The sequence below is a fragment of the Saccostrea echinata genome, unplaced genomic scaffold, assembly GCF_033153115.1.
Source record: "Saccostrea echinata isolate AGI-Se365-2 ecotype Australia unplaced genomic scaffold, CSIRO_AGI_Sech_v1 ptg000030l, whole genome shotgun sequence".
Lineage (NCBI taxonomy): Eukaryota > Metazoa > Mollusca > Bivalvia > Ostreida > Ostreidae > Saccostrea > Saccostrea echinata.
Genome location: NW_026889779.1, coordinates 1,840,522 through 1,862,451, shown reverse-complemented (window position 1 = coordinate 1,862,451; position 21,930 = coordinate 1,840,522). Strand labels below are relative to the sequence as shown.

At 33.6% G+C, this 21,930-nt stretch overlaps 2 protein-coding genes across 2 annotated transcripts; both read right to left on the bottom strand.

Moving 5' to 3' along the window:
- Positions 1-604: 604 nt before the first annotated feature.
- Positions 605-3,239, bottom strand: LOC133197086 (uncharacterized). The gene is made up of 2 exons (XM_061332924.1): positions 3,145-3,239; positions 605-1,459 (listed from the first exon to the last, which is right to left on the bottom strand). Exons 1-2 carry the CDS (start codon positions 3,158-3,160, stop codon positions 729-731), a joined length of 747 nt encoding a protein of 248 aa, XP_061188908.1. The 5' UTR covers positions 3,161-3,239; the 3' UTR covers positions 605-728.
- Positions 3,240-13,150: 9,911 nt separating this feature from the next.
- On the bottom strand, positions 13,151-20,351 carry LOC133196095 (uncharacterized). Its single transcript, XM_061332036.1, has 5 exons — positions 20,168-20,351; positions 19,891-19,981; positions 16,415-16,580; positions 16,233-16,326; positions 13,151-13,295 (listed from the first exon to the last, which is right to left on the bottom strand). The coding sequence occupies exons 1-5, from the start codon at positions 20,349-20,351 to the stop codon at positions 13,207-13,209; spliced, it is 624 nt and encodes a 207-aa protein (XP_061188020.1). The 3' UTR covers positions 13,151-13,206.
- Positions 20,352-21,930: the final 1,579 nt, after the last annotated feature.

Sequence of the window (21,930 nt, the reverse complement as noted above, 5' to 3'; positions counted from 1 at the left end):
AAGCGCTAGGCGGATCTTAACTTTTCTTGGTTTATCTTGACAGACGTTTATACATGTGCTTGTATCTTGATGAAGTAACTTTATTGCGTCTGACAGAAGATGGCACGATAAAAGTATGGCTTTCGCCTCAAAGACGAATAAGTAGGGAACCTCAGTAGATGAAACTGTGATGGACGGATATCCTTGGTGAAATACATGAATTCAGTAACGTTTTACCATGAACTGTACTGTCTTAAGTGCATTTTCTAGTAATGTAATTTTAGATGCACTTAGGTGCATTTTCTAGTAATATAATTTTGTTTGGTCAAAATACTTCAAATATTGGACAAGTGTTTCTGGAAATAGCTCATCTATAACTTATTAATTATAGTAAAGTCCAGATATGTGTCCAAAAAGTGATATACCTCCCAGCTTTAATGTTTTAAGCATCGTGGCCTGCAACTATGTTCTACTTTGGAGCGAAGGTCAGCGAGCTATGACAGCTACGAGCTATGCCATATATGCACGTAACATACTTGTCCTTTCATGTTTTTAAATTAATTAAAATGAATTTGATCATTTTAAATACTAATTACAATAGAATGCTTACATTTAAAGTAAATAATCATATTCTGTATTCTTTTATTCGTGTAATGAAAGCATAAATACCGTCACAGTTGCTTTGAAATGAACAATCAGATTCAAACTACACAAGGTCATAGGATGTTCAAGTTTTCATGATTTTCATCTTAGAAGTTTCTGTACTGGCTTTGGTGTTTTGCCTTTAAGATATCCCGCTTGAAATGGGTAAGATTTTTCGAAATTTGCGCTTGTTTTCTATCCAGCCGTTGTAGTTCACTGAGAGCAAAATCCCTCTTAGAACGTACCTCGGACCTTCCCTTGTTGGCGTATGATGAGCGCAAGGCAGTGTCGATATCTCGTCTCAAAAGTCCCCTATTCAAAGCGTCTGATTTCAGATCAAGATTAACAGCAAATTCATCTTCTTTAGGAGAAGCAAAAGGTACCCAGCTCGCCCTGCTATCAAACCTTAACTGCCTGGCATATTTACCGATATACGGGGATTTCCGGTGAACAGGAAGAGAAGCAACCGGAGGTGGAGTGTACTCCGGAACTCTCACGGGAACGTAATCCCTGACAGAGGAACGTGCACGTCTTCGTGTGGGGGATGCAAATCTAGGACGTGGAGTGTATTCCGAAATGGGTATGTAATCCCGAACAGACGAACGCGCGCGGTGTCTCCTGGGTGAGGCGTCTCTGGGAAGCGGGGTGTAGGACAGATCATCATCACGGATCCAATCCTCAAGAGCATACCGACGTTTGCGAATTTCATAGATGCTATCGTCGTAGCTTCGCGTACCAGTATACAAGTGTTCTGTTGGGTTTACGTAGAAACCCAGGGGTTCGTCATCATAGCTGTATGGCGGCACATAGACATAAGTCCAGGCTGGATCGTCGTACTCTGCAATAAAACACAGTATTGCATAAAATCCCGCAAGAGGCGTATCATTCCCTACATGTATAGAATGATGTACGATAACACACTTAAACTTTTTATCATACTAGTCACTGTCTTGCAATCCACCAAATGTCATATTGAATGAATATAAGCAATTAGCAAGATTGTGAGTCCATGATAAAAGTATGTGTAAAAGTGTCTAGTGCAAAAACGCTGACTTCAGCAGAAATGGTATTTGCCAACTGAGTTTTAGAGATCACTTATGGTGTCTACCTGTTAACAAAACGTCGTAAGATTTAATTGGTTAAGGCATTAGATAAAATGATAACACCACTGTGTTTTATCCACAAGTACTAGCATTTTGCCATGAAAAGCACCAGCATGTGAACTGGTCAAATTCGACTGAAACCTGCCACTTTCCTCACGGTGGGACATGTGTTGTGGATTAGGGAGAACAGTGGTTCACCTGGTATAAGAAGCTCTGTTTCTAGCAGCTGACTCATTTCTGTCTATAGCAATTGATCTCATAAATCTGAGGTTGATAAAGGAGAGTGGCTAGAATACATTCACTGGTTAACAATATAGGAAAATGGAAAACTCTGTAATTTAATATTTAAATTGTGTTCTTTCTTGATGAGAATGAACTTAACCCCACCCCCACACCCAACAGTGATGATGCTAAAAAAAACTTACATAATGTGGACATGTAATCTGTTTAGGATAAATTAATTTTGGGAAGAAAAAAAAAAACAAAGCAAGTTTAATTTCCATTAAGTCTGTAGTACAATGAGTAAATAGTAAAATGCTGATAATTTTAGATTCAAGCAGTTCACTTAAATATCATATTAGTCAGACCCCACATACCGTGCGAAAAAGTTATAAATGAAGATATTTTTATGAAACATTTTGTGCAACCAAGACTCAAAAACTTTCTTCATACTTGTAATTCTCTGTCGAGAAGAATGTGGTTTTATCTGGGTATCTATAACAACGCTTACAACAAATGGTTGACAATGTCTTATTAAGGTTTGCAGAACATGGACAACTCGAGTCAGAACAATTAACTAGAAAACTGCATGACGACAGGGAAAAACTAATGTGCTGACAGGAATGAGGAAGTAGAAATTCATCTCTGAAGAATTTACTTCGCTATGCAATACCAGTGCAAAACAGAATATAAAACAATTGAATAGATGAAAGATTTTTTTATAGTATTTTAATTTGTACAAACTATTTAGAACCATAAAAAATGGCTTGGGAAGCTGTTTAACTGGTTTTTACAAATGAAAATGAAACGACTAGGATAGAATATACTAGTAAGTATTTCAACTATACTTCGAACAAATCTACTGCACAATGTCACCAAGACTAAATATTGCATATTGTTTTCTTTTGTTGCACAAACGACACACATTTGAATTACATTAATTTTACTGTGTAAAATAACTTAATTTGGAAGCATTTTTTTTTTAAAAGCGCTTTTTACAACAAATTGAATCAGAGCATCTCTTCATAGTTTTGAATTAAAACCGATCAGAATTTAATTTAAAATTTTTTTTTTATATAAATTAATTGCTTTTTTACTTGGAATTAGATACAAATCTTAATCTGAATCTACAAATTCTGAAAATAAGAAAGAATATGAATTACAATGTTTGTTAAATATAAAGATACTATAATTGTCTTACCTATGTAGTATGCCATTTTGTTCACCCCGCTCCCGTGCTTCTCACAACTGGTAAAAATTAGTGGCGTCTCGGTGCGACTTACTGAGGTGATATACACTCACTGCAGTGTAGGCGTACATGCACAGTACTCTCTCTCTCTCTCTCTCTCTCTCTCTCTCTCTCTCTCTCTCTCTGTATATGAATATAGGAAAGGTACAAAACTCTTGGAGAATTTCAATTTATTATTATTTTTATTATTATTATTTTATTCTGCGAAAGTTTTGAAATTCGTTAATAATTTGTCAGCCGTGCTAATATGTTATAAATACATCTTGCCAAATCTTGCCAGATTTCTATTAATATAACGAGAGAATTGTTAACAAATTGTTAAATTGATTTAAAATAAGTCATTTGAATATGTAAGGACAATCTTCCTTTTAATACACAGTCTTGTGGCCTAAAATCCAACCTGATGTATGCAGATCTAGATATGGAAAGATGATGAATGATAACTTTAAGTCACATTCCACATGTGCATACCACACTATACGTGTAACTGCAAAAATAATCAAAGAAGATCATTGTAAAATTGTTTTAATAGCTATTTTATTTATTATGCATTGAACAGTGCAATGCGGGCGAATTTTGATATATGTACACTGTACTAACAATTTCCAATATATTTGTGTATTTTCTAGGAATAATTTCAATATTGATTTGATATTTGTAACCTTGCATTAAAATAAAAATAATACCGAAAATCCTTGCCTATTGCTTAAGGACCCTCTTGTCACATTTAGAGTACCAAAATGAAAAAAAGGTGAATATAACGAATAGTGACCAATTTAAAAAATCTACAAACAATATAAATTTGAGAAAAGGGCACAAAAACATGGACCTCCGGAAATTCCAGAAAGGGGGGGGGGTCAGGTGCTTAGAAGGAGTAAGCTTCCCCTGTTGACCTGTCACATCAGCCGTAAGCGAAATGCTAACTTTAAACGAGGTCGTTGAAATCCCTGTAACATCAACTTATCTGTCAGTAGCCTGCCTCAGTTTAAAAAAAATGATCGCACTCAGAACATGCTCTTGAGTATCGAATAGATTGGGAGACGTAAACACCATATGCAGATAATGGCGGGATATTACTACACGTACATAAATAAGGGAAATTGACGATGGAAAAACTGAAGTCATCTCCTTAAATATCATACAAATTAGTTGTTATTTGGCCCTTATCGTCTATAGTCGGTAAAACATCAAAATATGAAAAAGATGTGGCAGACTGTGTTGTGTCTATTATTTCAACTTGACTGGGGTATATCAAGTCGACATATAAATGGAAGTAACTATTGTTAATTGATATAACGTCGTCGATATATATGAATGTAGAAATGAAGGCCACAGCAAGTGTTTAAATTTTTCTCATGTAGAAGTTTTTGAATAAATTCTGTTTTGAACATATGAGGTCAATGAGGAACTCCAGCATCCTTTTAATATCAAAATTGTTGTATTGTATGTATTGGTTATAAGCGGAAAAGTGTCCATTATGTCTGATATTAGATTAGTGAGAGTTTAATACTTGTATCTGACATAATGGTCAGTTTTCAGCTTATAAATTTCTTCAAACATATCACCAATGTCGAACACTCCCGATGAACTGCCGAATGTCACCTGAAGAATCCTATTTTTGCCTCAAAAAACGTCGGCCGTTGGTCGTTTTTTTTTTTGGAAATGTGACTGGTGTTTACTGGATTGCTACAGGTAAACGGGTCTGATTCTGCTTAGATGACTTTCCTTGCACTGTTCATTAAGTTAGGAAGGCATTTTCTTCCGTAGTTTTTTAATAGTAAAAAACTAAAAATCATCGATCCATGTTTCATATCGATAAATATAAAATCAACTTTGATTAGTGTTATTTATCCTCATTGCGACATTTTTAATACATTTGTATATACATGTACTAAGCATGTGTAAAAGTTAGTTCTATTAAATTCTTGACAATTAATTTATTCATTTTACATCGGAACATCACGGATGATGGCGTACATTTCAAAACACAACGACTTCTTCAGATTCAGGTATTCTTGATAATGTCAACAATGGAAAACAATGGAAAACACCAAAATTTCAATTTTCTACCGAGAAATCCGGAGATACTCATGTACTGTATTTCGGAGTTTGAAAGAAATCGTTTCTCGATTGATTTGAAGGATTTTACTCCAACCATTGTTTACTCTTGATATTTTTTGTGAAATCGAGAGATTTTTTCTAGACTAGTACTTTTTTTCTAATTTGCAACATTTCCTCGATTGTGTGCAGGTTTTGAAGAATCTTCTGCCACTCCTGAAAAGCAACAACAGACACTTGCGCAACCAGGACTGGACGGACAACAGGTTTACATCAAAAGAACCAGTTGAAATTTGGTGACTTGCATAGTTAAAGACAGAAAAAATGGATGTTCCACTTAGACAAAAATCAAGGATATGTGTAAGGAAACACATGATTCTATGAATGTTCCGTGTTTCAATCAATGTAAAATAAATAGTAATAACCGATGAATTTATGAAATTGTTCATATCAAATTGTTTGATTCGTCAAAGCTTTTTCAGTGCTGTTTATTTATCTACATCGCCCTTTGTTTTCATTCCAATGTTACTTATAGCTGTCCAGTAAGTTGAAGCTTATTAGACACCTACAGGTAACTTACTGGACGGATTGCAGGGCAATAAGAAATTTACTGGACCAGGTTGAACAGAAGATGACGTCGAACAATTTTTTCATTTACAGTTACCCTGTACCGGACCTTTCATTCTAACACCCTTTATGGTACACATCCATAACTTGTATTTATTCACCCGAGTTTAGGCTTTCACTCTCTTAAAACGGCTACCAGCCTGAGCACAGATTTTTACAGTCAACAAAATATTTAGAGTAATTTGTAAATCATTATACATTTCCATTGGTAAAGAACAAGCCTCAATAAGGCTTATCTGTGGTCCCCGGTTACTCGTCAAATTTCGAACATTTATTTAAATTTTTAAAAAATTAAATTTTATCATTAACTAATGTCTTTATTATTTGAATCATCATCTAAAAATGTCAAACAATAAATATAGGCAGCATACGAAGCTGCGCGTTGAAGGTAGGGTCCTTTGATTTTCATGAATATCAAAAGAAATCAGTGACAGGTACACATTTCAAAGGTTTTGTAAACACCGAGCACAGGTTTGTTCAGAGTCGAGTTTGAAATATAATGTGTATATTATATGTGTAAAGGTTGAGTGAAAATATCTTTGTTGAACAACCTTGTGCTCTATGTTTTCTAATTAAAAGTATTGTGATTTTGAATCTCTTCGCTGACTTCATTTACATGCGATTAACCTCTTTATGACCTGTTTAGAATCAGTCTCAGTTGAAACGTACTCAGTTTTATATCGATCAGCATGGACTTGTTTGGTTCATCTTGTTATAGTTTTTATTGCCAAAGTTTTGTATGAAATAGAAAATTGTATTTGTAGTTGATTGTGAATCTTGAACATATGAATTCGTCTTTGAAAAAAAAATATCATACCAAGTTCTTTTTAAAGTATCTAATCTAAATGTCCCCGCCCATTTCCATGTAATAGAGAAACCGTAGTCTGATCGGGGGAAAATGTTCCGGCATTTTTTTAGTGCGATAGGTGTTAAAAATAGGCTTGTATTTTTTGATATGTTTAATTATTCATTATAAATACACAATGTTTTAATTGGAAATCCTTCGTTATACACAATGAAAAGAAACAAAGTACCGTATACTATTATTTAACCGGTAAACCAAGGGCGTAAAAAGGGACCACACTACTATACTTAAGTAGAATACTCCTTTAACAGTATAGAAATTCAAAACTTTACAGACACGACCTCTGAGGTGAGTAACATACATTTAAATGACTGTGTATAAGGGCAATGCATTAAGTCAGACACAAGAACCAACCCGTTTGCATGAGGCCGCCTTGTGTTGCCAGAGAATATAGTCAATGTTTTCTTATACCTTTCGTTTTTTTTATATAATGACGAATCTTGCATTAGCTTTCATGTTTGTGATAGGTAACAGGGGATGCTTACTCCTCTCAGGCACCTGATCCCACCTCTGGAACTTCCAGGGGTCCGTGTTTTATGCCCTGATTCGAATTACTATATCTATAATGGATTTGTAAACTACATATAAATCCTTCCAAAGAAAGATACATGGGGGGGGGGGTGTTGCTAGGAAATGTTCTACAAAACCCCTTTCTTTACTCCTCACCAAAATATTTACAGCAATGAAGGAGAAACCTCAGAAATACTGTACAACAACATATTCGATATTATAAGTGGCGATAATCAGACAAATCTAATTAAGAAACTTTTAGAAAATTTGAAATCACAAAATTTTACCAAAATCTATAGCAAACATACAATGTTTCAACACTTTATACAACCTTTCCCACGATAAATTAAAGTCTGGGCTTTTTGACATCAAGGACAAATGCTTTTTCAATAAAAATGGAACTCGTAAATTTAAATGTACATACCCCGTCAGTGGTCATCTGCAAAATTATTACCTAAAAATCATCCTGATTGTACACACAAGTATATGTACGTTACTCCAAAGTTAATGTTGAAAAGATGCTTGAGTTTCTGATGTACAATATCTATGTTGTTTTTTTAGAGATGAAACCTTTCAGCAAACTATTGTTATTCCCATGTGTACTAATTGCGCCCTGTTATTAACAGACCTATTTCTGTATTCATATGAACATGATTTATTTAAAAAAAACTTCTACATTAAAAGAAAAAAATCTCTTGCTGTGGCGTTCATGATCAATTCGACATTATTAACAATATTCATTTTCATCCTACGTCAATTCGATATATATTTCTTTGAACTCGAAATAAAAGACTCTACAGAGTCTGACACTCTGTTTCATGTTTGGATATTTCAAGACATAAATGGCAAACTTACAACAAAGTTTATGATAAACTTGACGACTCCAACTTTTCTATCGTCAACTTGAATTATTTATGTAGCTTTATTACATACTTAGTAACAAATACAGGTTTTTTTGCATTTCGATATACCTGATGTCACAATAGCCGTATCAGCTTCCAGGGCTGATACGGATCCTGCAGGGCTGATAAGGATTTAATATCACACCCCTAGTAGATTAAACTTAAAAAAAAAGTACTTTTGATAATACATCAATTTTTTTTTTGTTCACATTTTCTTAATTTTAAATCACTGTTCTTTGATATATCAAGCTTCATGTCAGTAGTCAATGCATGATTATTTGTTTTTTTTTTCTCAAGTTGATGTGCATGCGCTGTATTTTATTACTAAGTATGTAATTAACATAATAAAACATACCCTTTTTCACATTGCATCCTGTATCAGCCCTCGAGCCTTCGGCCCTCTGGCTGATATTGGTGTCTCGGGCTGATACAGAATGTGATATGAAAAAGGGTGTGTATTATTCTCTATTTATACTATAATTACCTGCATATTGAGTTTGTCTCCCAGTTGATTCGATACGCAAGAGGCATGTTTTACGTATGAACAATTTCTAATACGAAACAAGCTACTGAAAAATAATTATGTTGATGATAAAATGATATCAACAGTCTCGTTTAAAGTCAATCTTTCGCAATTTCTTTGGTCATTAAAATGACCTTGTCAGCAAATACAATCTATCGTTAATTGAAATGTTGACTGACATTTTTCATACAAATTGTTGAGCAATTACTTTCACTCTGAATTGTGCTTCCATATTAATTCATCACTTAATTTAGTAAGTTGTGTGTCTGCAAGTAGTAAGCGTTTTCAAATTGCGTACACTTGCACTTACGTAAGTAGAATAAAATTGCTTACATAGTATGATATTTACATCCACTAAATATTATTTCCTTTATTTCTTATGAAAACCATTGCCATTCATCAGTCATTAAACGACACTAAACTAGCCACCTGCATAGATTTCTTGAGCAAAGGCTGTTCCATCAATTATGCATACAATGACATACACATCTATAATACAATTTTTTAACATATTTGATTTCACTTTGAATGTTTTTTTTTTTCTTATGCAGATATAAATATAAATAATAAAATGTCTTTCATTGTTTGTTAGTGCGGAAATTAACGTCGCAGCTATTGCAGAAAAAATTTACATAACCCGCTTACGCGGGTTATGTATTTTTTCTGCAACAGCTGCGACATTAATTCCCATACTAACAACCAAAGAAAGCATTTTATTGTTTAAGTAACTTAACGAGACATAATCTACTTGGTCTTCGTAACTATGTACGTTTTTCATGCAGTGTTGTTTCAGACACATCACATTACCTTTGCTTTGAATACAATAACGTCAAATTTCGCAAAAATATTCCGAGATCTTGCATACCTGGTATGGACTGTGCATATTGAAACTCACTGATTCTGGTATTTCTATAAATTCCTGTGTTTTGATAAATAAATGTTTTATAATATAATTTATTTTGAGATATTGTCAATTTCTAAATAGAGATTTATTAGTTTTAGCTAATTTTGTTTTAAATTTTGAGTTTGAAAAACCACTTCATTGATTGATTGATTGTATGTTGTTTTACGTCCCATTCGGGAATTTTTCACTCATATAGAGACGTCACCATATACCGGTGAAGGGCTTCAAATTTTGACCTTTACTCGGCACTCAGGGCCATTGAGCAGTTAGGAATCTTTATCGTGCCAACGCCTGCCGTGACACGGGGCCTCGGTTTTTAAGGTCTCATCCGAAGGACCCGCAACTTTCACTTCAAAGTGCCGAGCGCATAGCGAAGGAACAGTTGCTACCCATTTTTTATCGACTTAGGTCAGTCGCGGCCGAGATTCGAACTCATGACCTTCCGATCACGGAGCGAGCGCTCTACCGACTGAACTTCCTTAAACGGTAATAAAAACTACTTCAATCAGAAGTAAACACATGTAGTCTTTCTCATTGAAAATGTTTATTTACCAAATTTGCTGATATCCTAAATATGCATGAAGTATAAATCGAAAACTTTTTTGAAAAAAAAAACCTTACGAATTATTTAAATGTAACCAAGAAGAAATAGTTTAGTTTGCCTTTTTAATTTTCTTTTTCCACGTAAAACAATGCTGTGCGTTATAAAAAAAAAATAAAGAATGGAGAGAAAAATTCTTTCATAATGTAAGAAGCATTTAATTTTGAAAACATATTCAATACAACAATCAATTGTTGATTTTATGTAAACGTACTGTGACTTATACTTACCGGTATCTTTTTTTTTTTTTTTTAGTTAGATAAAATTCAAATATTGTGTTTTGATGTGCCCCCTTCTCACTACATTAAAGGCTACCCCGATTTTTTTTCTTTAAATGAGAAATGGATTTTGCATAAAATTGTGAAATGCAAAACATTTCACCATTTAGATATTTTTTATTTATCAATTTCACTGTTTATTAGGAAGTTTTTAGCACATACATGTAATTTCGTGTAAAACTATGAGAAATGGTCCATATTTTGAAATTGCCCCCATTCAACAACAATCAAGGCAATGTAACAAAATTTCTTTCTAATTTTTCCTAGCATGGTACATACAAATATATATATATCTAAAATTAAAAAAAAATATTTACCGCATAATTTTCAGCTACACTGGAACTCGTCGAGTCGGGTGTATACAGATTGGTATGTGAGGAAATTTCCGATTTCAATCAAAATTGTCATTTAGGTTGCACATGATTCAATCAAGTTTTTGTCATTTCTCGCGACTTCGAGAACCCTTTTGACTTTTATTGGCCAGGACTACACATCAATGTTTTAAAAAAGATTATGTTTCTCCTGTGACGTTTGCCAAAGGCAAGATTTCCAAATACATGTACCCCCTTCTGAAAATGCCACTAATTGATGTTTCTTTCAAGACATTGTCGGACCTATTCATCCGGTTTTCGATAAAGGGAATAGACATATTCTTCCCTTGGTCAATTTTGCAACTAGATATACCTCGAAGCCGTACTATAATGCCATTGATTGAAAAAGAGTTGCATAAGCATTCATTGACATTTTTTTTCTGAGATGGGGTATCATAAGAGATGTTGAGCGATACGGGTTCTCCATGTTCTAATCATCCACGTGAAACATATAAGAACCCAGTTTTGTTTGCTTGGGGGGGATTCGTGCAAGAAAGTTTGGGCTTTTCACCTTTTGACTAAGTGTACGGTAAACACGTAAGAGGCTAGGGCAACTGGGAATCTTTAAAGAGTTATTGACCAAAGAGAAAGAAGTCGAAAAGATGAAGTATACTTTTCAGTACATTTTGGATTTGCGAGTTAGACTTGAGACAACAGCTGATATATCCGATTGAGTTTAATCACTGTTCGTTATCTTCAATTTTTTACATAAGAGAAGGCTTCACAAGGTCAGGCGAAATTCTACAACATATAAACACGAGCAAGGATCGTCACGTAGCTCAGTTGGTAGAGCATTCGCTCCATGATCGGAAGGTCTTGGGGTCAAACCCCTGCCGCGACTGGCCCAAGTCGATACAAAAAAAAAAACGTAGCAACTCTCCATTCGTTAAGTGCTCGGCACTTTGGGGCTTAAGTTGTGGGTCTTTCGGATGAGAACTTAAAAACCGAGGCCCCGTGCAACGGCAGGCGTTGGCACGATAAAGATCCCTCACTGCTCAATGACCCTGAGTGCTGAGTAAAGGTCTAAATTTGAAGTCCTTCACCGGTATATGGTGACGTCTCTATATGAGTGAAAAATTCTAGAACGGGACGTAAAACAACATACAATCAATCAACACAAGCAAGGAGTATGAAAGTAGGAGATAGATTTTAAGCTGCTGTCTACAGATTCAAATACTGTATCTACATTTTCTTCTCTCTTCGTATGGTCCTGTGATAACTGTCCTGGTAAAGAAATTCACTTTAAAAGTATGCAATGGTCATTAAAATGATCTCTTCCAAAAAAGACGAAAATGAGAGCGTATGTGTAAACTGTGCTTCTTTACATAAATCGCCGAAGAACTCATAATTATTAAAGATATGATTTTTATAATTGGAAAGAATAGTCTTTAACGCTGTATAGATTGATTCAGAAATTCAAAAGTAAAAAAGAAGAGTTAGAATGTAAAAATCAAACTGGTCGATTGAAATTTGTAGGGATACCAAAAATTATCCATGCAATGTGCAACATGATATCTGAAAATGTCAGATTTACATCCAAAGACATTGCTAGAACACTAAGCATTTCATCGTCATAACATTATATAGAATTCTGACAACGGAAATGAATATAATAATATTTCTATCAGATATGTGCCTTATTTCTTAAAATTGCCTAATAGAAAAATACGCATTAAATGTGCCAACAGTCTACTTAAAAACAAATATTTTAACAAAATAGAAGAGTTGTTAAATTTGCGTGATGGATGAGGAAACATGGGTGCACTATTGCATTATTTATTGAATGACTCTCGTATATATAATACGAATAATTGAATTTATTACAACCCTATATTTCACATACTGCACAAAAATACCATTAAATATCATGTTTTACATGTTCCTTTTTTCTAAGTTTAAAATCTCATTAGATTTTGCCAGTTTTAATTGCATCTGAATTAATTTACACATTGGGAATTTTCCATATGATATAAAAGCAAATTTGATTTTTTTAATAAAGAAACTTTTCAGGAATTTCCCTTTCACATTTGCGGGGTTCTCCATCATTTAAAATTTACTGTGGCGCAAGATTTAGGCGAAGTGCTAATATTCGTGGTCATTTCGCAACCGAATTCGCGAAGAAATCATCGGAAGCTACTCCATAGTGCACACATGATAGGTACAATCTAAAGACTTACACATGAACTTAAATGTATCTTATTTTCTGTGAAACTACACTAGAAATCAAGTGTACTTGATTTGCAATAATTATTGTATATAATGTATTTGCTTTATTTACTTTCAGATTAATAGCCTTGGTTTTTATTCTATCACCTCTTAAGTACATTAACATCATGATGCAATTTTTAAGCACTGATTACTTAATAAAATATATTCTATATACATGGAGTCTTGATAGAAAGAGCCATTACAACCATGCAACCCAGTGTGAATCGGTGAAGTACGGGAATTGTATCCGCTCCACCTACAAACACAAAACAATCCACATTATTTCATAGTTAGCGATATTTTCACAATATTACATCCTAAAAACTTAAAAGTTATGAAACTAAAGAATGATTGAAAAAGGTGAAAATAATTATCTATCTCAAAAATCCTGCAAACAGCGCAAATTTGTGTACAGGATAAAAAAAAAAAACACGGACCTCTGGAAATTCCAGAGGTGGGATCAGGTGTCCAGGAGGAATAAGCATCCCCTGTCCATGGTCACATCCGCCTCGAGCCCTATGTACATGTATTGATCAGGTAGACGGAATAATCTGTAGTCAAATTTAGTATAAAACAAAGGCCCAACAATTGGTATGAAATATGTCAGTCAAAATACGACCAATGATAGAATGTATTTGCTGACAAGGTCATTGTATGAATCTATACTACTATATTAAAATAATAGACTCGAATTTTTGGCCTTTAATACCGATAAATCGGAAGAGTACTGTCGTTTGTTTTATATATTTTAAACATCATTGGTACTTGAAGATTACCAATTTGTTTTTATTTTTTCTCAATTAAGCTTCGCTAATTAATAATCAACGAAAATTCCTCAAAAAATTCCGGAAATCATCTGGATTTTACAATCTTGCGCGTGCGTATTACATTCACGCTAAATCACGCCGTTCAAATCAGAGAAGACAAAAGTAATTTGAACTAAGTAGATATATATTTGTTATTTTATAATTTTCTCAAATAAGAAATCATAAATATATATGAACAAAATATATAGCAAATTTCCAATGAAAATTTACACGTATTTGTATTTATGTTTCTGAGTTTATCCATGCAAATGTGATATTGTGGCCACTTGGGTAATCATTCGCCATTTCGGAGACGCATTTATTATAAGTTATTTACGTCTCTGGTCATCTCAACGGAGGCAAAAAGCTCATGATCGTAGGAGTAATATTAATGTAACCATGCACCCGATTTTATTTTATCCTTATTTTCTTTTATGCTTTTTTGAGGGGAAAGGGGGATGTTACAACTCCAGCTAGAATCACATCTTAATGAAACTATGCATTCTTTTTCCGCCAGAAATTACAATAACATTATTTTCATTTCTTAACTTTGAAATAAATCGAAATAATCAAATAACGTCAATATAACCGATATTTTCAATTTGAAATGTGTCTAAATGATTGCAACTTGAATTTGTTCGCCATGTTTACTATTACTTTCACTGCTGAGATTTATAACTTCACCTCCAAAAATTTCTTTAACTTTGAAAAAATAGTGGGTGAAATATGTATACAGAAGGGACAGCCTGTTCTTCTAAATATGTAAAGGTTGTCGTGGTAACTACGCTTGATAGGTAGTCTGAAGTCAGCCCTTGCGGCCCGTACAGTTCATTCTATCAATGCTGATAAAATATCGATTGTTTGTAAAATTTAATCCATACATAGTAATTCTCAAAACTATGAGGTGGGACAAAATTAAGATCGTAAAAATATTTATTCAATGATGAAATGAATTATATTTAATCGTAGCAAACAAACTTATGTTTTATTAAATCGCCACAAGAAAAAATACACCTGATATTATTAATTTTTATTATGATCTCTTGAACAACCAGTATGTTTTTTTTTTTTTTGGGGGGGGGGGGGGTTATTTGCAAGATAATCTGTTGTGCTTCACATCTGCTAAATTGTGTAGAAATACCAGTATAGCACATTTGTCCATTTTCATTTCTGCTTTTACAGATTATATACATGTCTATTACCTGTGTACATATAAACTATATGTATTAGCAGTGCTTAATAACTCTTTTATTGTTGAGGTCATATTTTGAACAAGTTGAGACCTGCAGTGTTAAAATTGTTACAAAATTTTTTACACCTTTAGTTTAATAACTAATTGTGTAAAAGTACCAGCTAAACACATTTCTTCATTTTCATTACTTTGCTTGATATGTATCAGCAGTGCTCAACTCTTTGTTGTTGTCATATTTTCAATAAATATCCATAATTTCTTTTATTAAATCTGTTTGGAAAGGTGAAATTTATGTAAGCTCCGGAGTGATTCGAACTCATGACTTGATTTATAGCTAAATGGGGGTCAAACCCATTCTGCGCTACGCCGTTACGCAACAATTTTGAAAAAAAAAAACAACAACAACAAAAAACAAAAACAGAATTATATTCACATTCATTGTTTATTTCAAAAGTACCTTACAATATATGAATGTGTCGATGTATCTATTTTGTAAATGTCCGATATATGCACATGGATGCATTCATAACAATGTCAACCCGTGCACGCACGGGTCAAAGTCTAGTATATATTAAAAAAGATAAACTTCTTTAAAATGCTACAAAAATCTATACAGCTATCTTTTATTTAGCTACATCAATACGTATTTGATTTCTTAGCCCCTTTTTTGTGTAAAAAGATTCAGATCCTACAATATCATAGTTTCTTTGGAACAGAAATTACTGAATTACTTAGCAATAGTATATAACTTTAGGCAAATGCATATAGATACATGTATGATACATTCAATATAGCTTCGGTTAAAGAAAATATGAAAGAATATGAGTGCAGTTTTGGTCAATTCAGACATCCCCGAATAGGTGTACTGTTTGTGAATACCCCCTCCTCAATCAAAAGAATTTCCAAACCTTTATATAGTATACGAGTAATTTTGCTTAGGCCGTCTCTTATCTTTTCTAATTGTGATAGAGGTATCAGCTTAGGAAGAATCTTAGATAGAAGTTGTATTTTAACCCTCCCTCCTAAAAAATGATATAGTACAAGTTCAGTCAGAATTAAACACCTTTGTAACCCTTTAACATTATTTCTGAGGAACTCATCTTTTCTGTTTAAAGATACGTTCTCTCTCTCTCTCTCTCTCTCTCTCTATATATATATATATATTTATATATCTATTATATATATAATTTCTCACCGGGAATTCTATTCCCATTCAGAACTTGGAAAGACGAAGAACCAAGAGCAAATGGGTCCTTCCTGCGACGTCGTTTACTTCTTTGAGCACAAATCTAAAAGTATATCGCTCATAATGAAAATCAAATATACGTCCACTGATTAGCTAATATCTTTTATAATGGAGTTATTTTACTCACATACCGATTTATCACAGGTTGTATTTTGTCTACAGATACGAACTGTACATTCGATGGTAACATATGAACTTGAGACAAAGTGAAATCCATATAAAGGAGCTCGTAAAACTTGAGGCGTCATCTGTGTGAAATTATCCATTAAGATGTTGTTCTTTGAAGAGTTACAAGATCTGCAATTGAAAGTCATGCCAATGATTAAAAGCTTTGCTTATCAGTACAATAATTCGTGGGATGAACACAATAGAATGCATCTCTTTGAGGGGACAATAGTTTAAAGCCAATAAGAACGTGAAATCCGGAATATACACGAAAGGGTAAATTTTTCTGCCAAGGAAAACAAAGTTTGAAACTTTTCTAAATGCCGAAAAAATTACCAATAGATATAGCAGGATACCACATTTGGTCAAAATAATTTTCATTTTCAGTTTTGGCCCACAACCTGAATAACATATAAGTCTTTAGTGCGACATAGGTTCAGTCGGTTAGATCGATCGATTGATTGATTGATTGTATGTTGTTTTACGTCCCATTCGAGAATTTTTCACTCAAATTGAGACGTCACCATATACCGGTGAAGGGCTTTAAATTTTGACCTTTACTCGGCACTCAGGGCCATTGAGCAGTGAGGGATCTTTATTGTGCCGACGCCTGCCGTGACACGGGGCCTCGGTTTTTAAGGTCTCATCCGAAGGACCCGCAACTTTCTCTTCAAAGTGCCGAGCGCATGACGAAGGAACAGTTGCTACCCATTTTTTATCGACTTAGGTCAGTCGCAGCCGAGATTCGAACTCACGACCTCCCGATCACGGAGCAAGCGCTCTACCGACAGAGCTACCGTGAACGGTAGATAAGCATTGGTTCGAATCCCGTTGGAGGAACTATTTTCATATATACATTTTGTATATACATTTTTATGATCAATATATTCGAGATTAATTATCTGAAAATTTAATCAATTTTCTTCTTGATGAAAATATTTGTATGACGTCATCTTTTTGTAGTCTAATTACATTGTCTAATTTTAATACTGGTATTTTAGGCAAATTCTCTTGAATGCTGAAAGAGTGCAATATTTAACCCTTCCAGTCCAATATTGGCTTTTACAGTTTATCATTTAACCAAATATTGGACAGTAGACCAAGTTGAATAACAAAATAGTAATTAAACTTAAGATCCAGATCATCTGGATTTGTAATATATTCAATGTATCTATTCAGGATATATTAGTAACTGAAGTCAGCTACTCTTCACACATTTGTTCTGAAAAAAAAATATAGTTCCATTCATGATCAACAGAAACAACATTACAACAAATTTTAGAATATCGATTTGTATGTAATACGTGGAAGAAAACAAAATTAATGTAAAATGATTTTAAGAAAATCGCTGTTTCCCCAGAAATGCAAATAAGAAGTATTCATATTTCTATGCTAGCTGCCTTCTCAGTCTTTTTCAGGAAAATATATAGGTTATTTTTCGATTGACAATTTTTTCATAAATGAATATTGATTATACCATAGACCTAAGGTCTATGATTATACTATTACAACAATTATATTACTTTCATGATTATTGCTCGTTAATAATCATACAATTACGTCGCAAGAATTTTAATCATTGAAAGTGTGTGAGGGTGTGTGTGTGGGTGTGTGTGTGCTTTTTCTTTTTTTTTTTTTTTTTAAATTTAATAACGGAATGGTTATACAACACCTGCACAGATTTCTGATCGCAATTGTGTAGACCTAGGCTATTTGTTGCGGTAGCTGCAGAACTGTAGCTCTCCGAAAAAAAAATTGACAGACCGGTGCCACCCATAGAAAAAACTGTATATTTATTGCGCACAAAAAAGTGCGCTGTTTCTCGATTTATTTCTCCGTATTTTTAAACTGCAATCTCAAACTTTTACTGACCATGTGTTCCTAACACATTTTTGCACTATTCCCACATCAAAACATTTCCTATAACCGTTGTAAATAGCCCTCCTGAGTCTGAAATTAAGACCATCCAAAATTTCGCCTGTTAATACTGCCATTTTGGGTGGCTAGACAATTCGCCCAAACATGCTTCGTAAAGATGTCAACTACAAGAGTAGTTGATAGAGGTCTAAGGAATTTTTTGAAATCGAGCTTTTGTGCAGTTGAGGTAAGAATTTGGAGAAATAAACTCAGAACCGAGCGCACCTTTTTACGCAATAAATATACAGTTTTTTCTATGGGTGGCACTGTAGCTCTCCGGTCTGTCAATTTTTTTTCCGGAGAGCTACAGTTCTGCAGCTATTTGATGCGGATGCAAATGTAAAGTTGCGACAAAATACAGTTCATCATTCTGCCAAAAAAACATTTCTAAATATCTTTGCACCATATCTGTGCCATTCCTCCAGAGTTTCATATGTCTTGCAAGCACAGGTGTGTGCACTGTTTGCTAGTGAGACAAGACTGGTGACAGTATTTGCTACGGACACGAGAACTATAGTTCATCATTCTGGCAAAAAAAAAAAAAAAAAAAAAAAAAAAAAAAAAAAAAAATTATTATTGAATATTTTTGTACCTTATTTGTGCCATCCACCCAGAGTTTCACATGTCTTGCAAGTACAGGTGTGTGCACTGTTTGCTAGTGACGCAAGACTGGTGACAGTATTTGCTACGAACACGAAGAACTATAAACCAGTTTCAGAACAAGTGCAGTTTTTTTCTTAGAGATCAGCTGAGTACAGTGAAAATTCAAGTTAATTAAAAGTCGAATATTTTGGATATAACCCATATCTATTTGATATTTAGAGTAAGCGTTTTCGCTTTCCTATGACCCTTTAAATATGGAAATAAATCACTTCAACGTTTGAAATTGTCTAAATTGTGTTTTATTTAAATTCTCTAGACCTCCCCATATTGTGATATTTTACTATTTTTTATTCCCTAAATGTCATCAATTTTGAATCCGCCAATCTGCGTAATAATATTGCCGAATTTTCACTCACTCCTGTAGATGTTCCTGGTTAAAAAATTCTTCAACACTTTTTTGATTCAGCGCATGAAGAGGCTGATTCAATGAATTAAAAATCCTCCCATTTTAAAGAATCAAATGGGTCCACTGTTGGATACCTGTTAGAGTCCTGATTTTAAATATTGGACTGGCAGCACAACTTGAGGACTATTTGAAGGATACTCTTTGTCTACATATCCTTTCAAGAACGTCTTAATCAAACACATGCACCAACAGTTGAGAAACTGTTGATTTGATACTTATAAAAAATTCTTCATTGGTTTTGCCAAAAACTCTGCTCTATAAATTTAGTTTTTTCTCTCCTTTTGTTCTTGATAATTGAGCTATTTCATTTCTATATAATTGAGTTACAGACCGAAATTACGATTGGTTATGATTCTAAAATCAAATTGCAAACAATTGTTCTCCTAAAGTGTTTCTTGTGCGATATGTAGAACAATCAAAATTCTAAATAAGTGCAAATATATGTCTGCTAATTACCTTTTATCCCACAGAGTCACGTTTTCTAAGCTCTCATCAACTACTGTGCCAGAGAAGGCTTTGCACTCTTCAGGTTTGATGACATGGTGTTCTTACAAAATAAAGAAAGGTTTCCGCTATGTATGAGTGTGGGTGTCAATCTATCTATATCACTAAACAATTGTTGATAATCTACAGTAAACCGATAAAATATGCATTTATAAATTACACGAAAAAGGACTTTTAAAAGACAAGTAAAAGTAATACATGTATCAGAAGCTGAATTTAAATAACTTACCACCTGTGTATATGATAAACATGTAGAAACATTCTCCAAGATAGACATCAAACACTGGAGACGATGAAATACCCGGCCCTTCTTTAAAGGATATGTCAATCCTCGATACCTCCGTACGTTCAGGCTGTAGTACTTCAACCCTGTCACTTGATTGGAGTGCACTCGAAAGAAAAGAAAGCCACATAATTCCGCTTGTGACCATAACAAAAAATGATAACAAGAAAGTCATCTATTTTCATTGGTCAATTTATATATGGACTTTGCAAAAAGAAAAAAAAAACTGCAGACCATATTCGATATTTAGCATCTCAATAAAATAAAATAAAGTTATCAAATGTGCTTACTAATTTGAAGTTGTCGGTGCTGATGTTGAAGACGATGAGTTGTTTGTTGATGTTGGTGTTTGTACATTAGTTACGAGTATTGCTGTTGATAACGCTGTATTAAGGTTGTTCGATTTCGTTGATGCTACGTATTGAAAAACAATAACAGATTTTGAGTCTGTTATAACAGTTTGTAATTCAATTCACCCATAACATAGTTGCCTTTGATACATAAGCAATTTCAATATCTTTTCATTAGGGTTTTTAACAGTTGAGTTAATAACTTTGAGACCCTTATATATAAATTTCGTTGATCTTATTCATTATCTGCCTCATTGATGCCGAGATTATAGGTGATTTCTCATGAGTTAAAAAAAGGTCCAACTTTTAACAAAATATTCAAAGAAGAAATACGTACCCAAGGATGCGCAATAAAAATGAATGAAAACAACCTGAAATAAAATAAATATCAATTATGAAAAAGTGTAAACAGTTTGACGCATTGATTGTTGAAAATATTTGCACGATTTTTCGGTTACTCGTTGACAACCTTTATTTATAATAAATCAAAACGTGTATTTTGATGCTATAAAAAATTACAGTTTACTATTATGAACTGTAGTTGGTAATGTGAGCTGTAGTTAGCATACCAAACAACCGTTTACTGTACTTGAATATGGTAAATAAATTACTCAAAATAAATAAATAAATATATGTTTTTACTAAAGTTAATCAAAATACCAGATTTAAATCGGTAAATTACATATTGTGTTCACTATAGTAAATCAATGTATTTACTTTTATACTACAGTAAACTATAGATAACTATAGTAAGGTAAGAATTCACTACAGTATTTATGTTAAGGGTCCCGTTTCAAAGAATAAGTAAAACTTGATGGACTACCAAGAATTTGTGTCTTCTGAAACCTGTTTAGTATCTTAATGAATTTCTGTAAACAGTGGTGTCGTAAAACTCAAACATTATTTTACTGCATATATATAGTAAGGTGTCAACTGCAGTGCACTTGTATTTCATGAGCACTTAGTATTTTTCAGAATCACGATGAGTTTGCGAAGGAAAAAGAAAACATTTTTTGTTAAGTATTTTACATTATTTTGTTTAAGGAATAATTTTTAAATTTTTTTTTAATCTATTGTGGTCCTTAAAAATTCTAATTAAACGCCGAAGGCGTTTATGCATAAAATTATCACGCAAGCCAATCGATTGATCATCGTCATGAAACCAAAAAAATCTGACAGTTATTCCTTAAATTTACATGCTCTTGATTCTGCAAAGTCACGTGCTACAAGCCCCGCTTCTGTCTCTATTTGTCCCGCCCCGCACGTGATTTTTTTTTTCACTACGCCTTTCGATGAACCAGTAGATTTATGCAGAAATAAAGTATTTTTACTAGGGATGTCAACGAGTACCCGGTTAAC

Coding starts and splice junctions, on each gene's coding strand:
- LOC133196095 (XM_061332036.1), bottom strand. CDS start 20,351: ATGTGGCTTTCTTTTCTTTCGAGTGCACTCCAATCAAGTGACAGGGTT. Junction 16,581..19,890: donor GTGACTCTGTGGGATAAAAG/GTAATTAGCAGA, acceptor TTTCAATTGCAG/ATCTTGTAACTCTTCAAAGA. Junction 16,327..16,414: donor ATACAACCTGTGATAAATCG/GTATGTGAGTAA, acceptor ATATACTTTTAG/ATTTGTGCTCAAAGAAGTAA.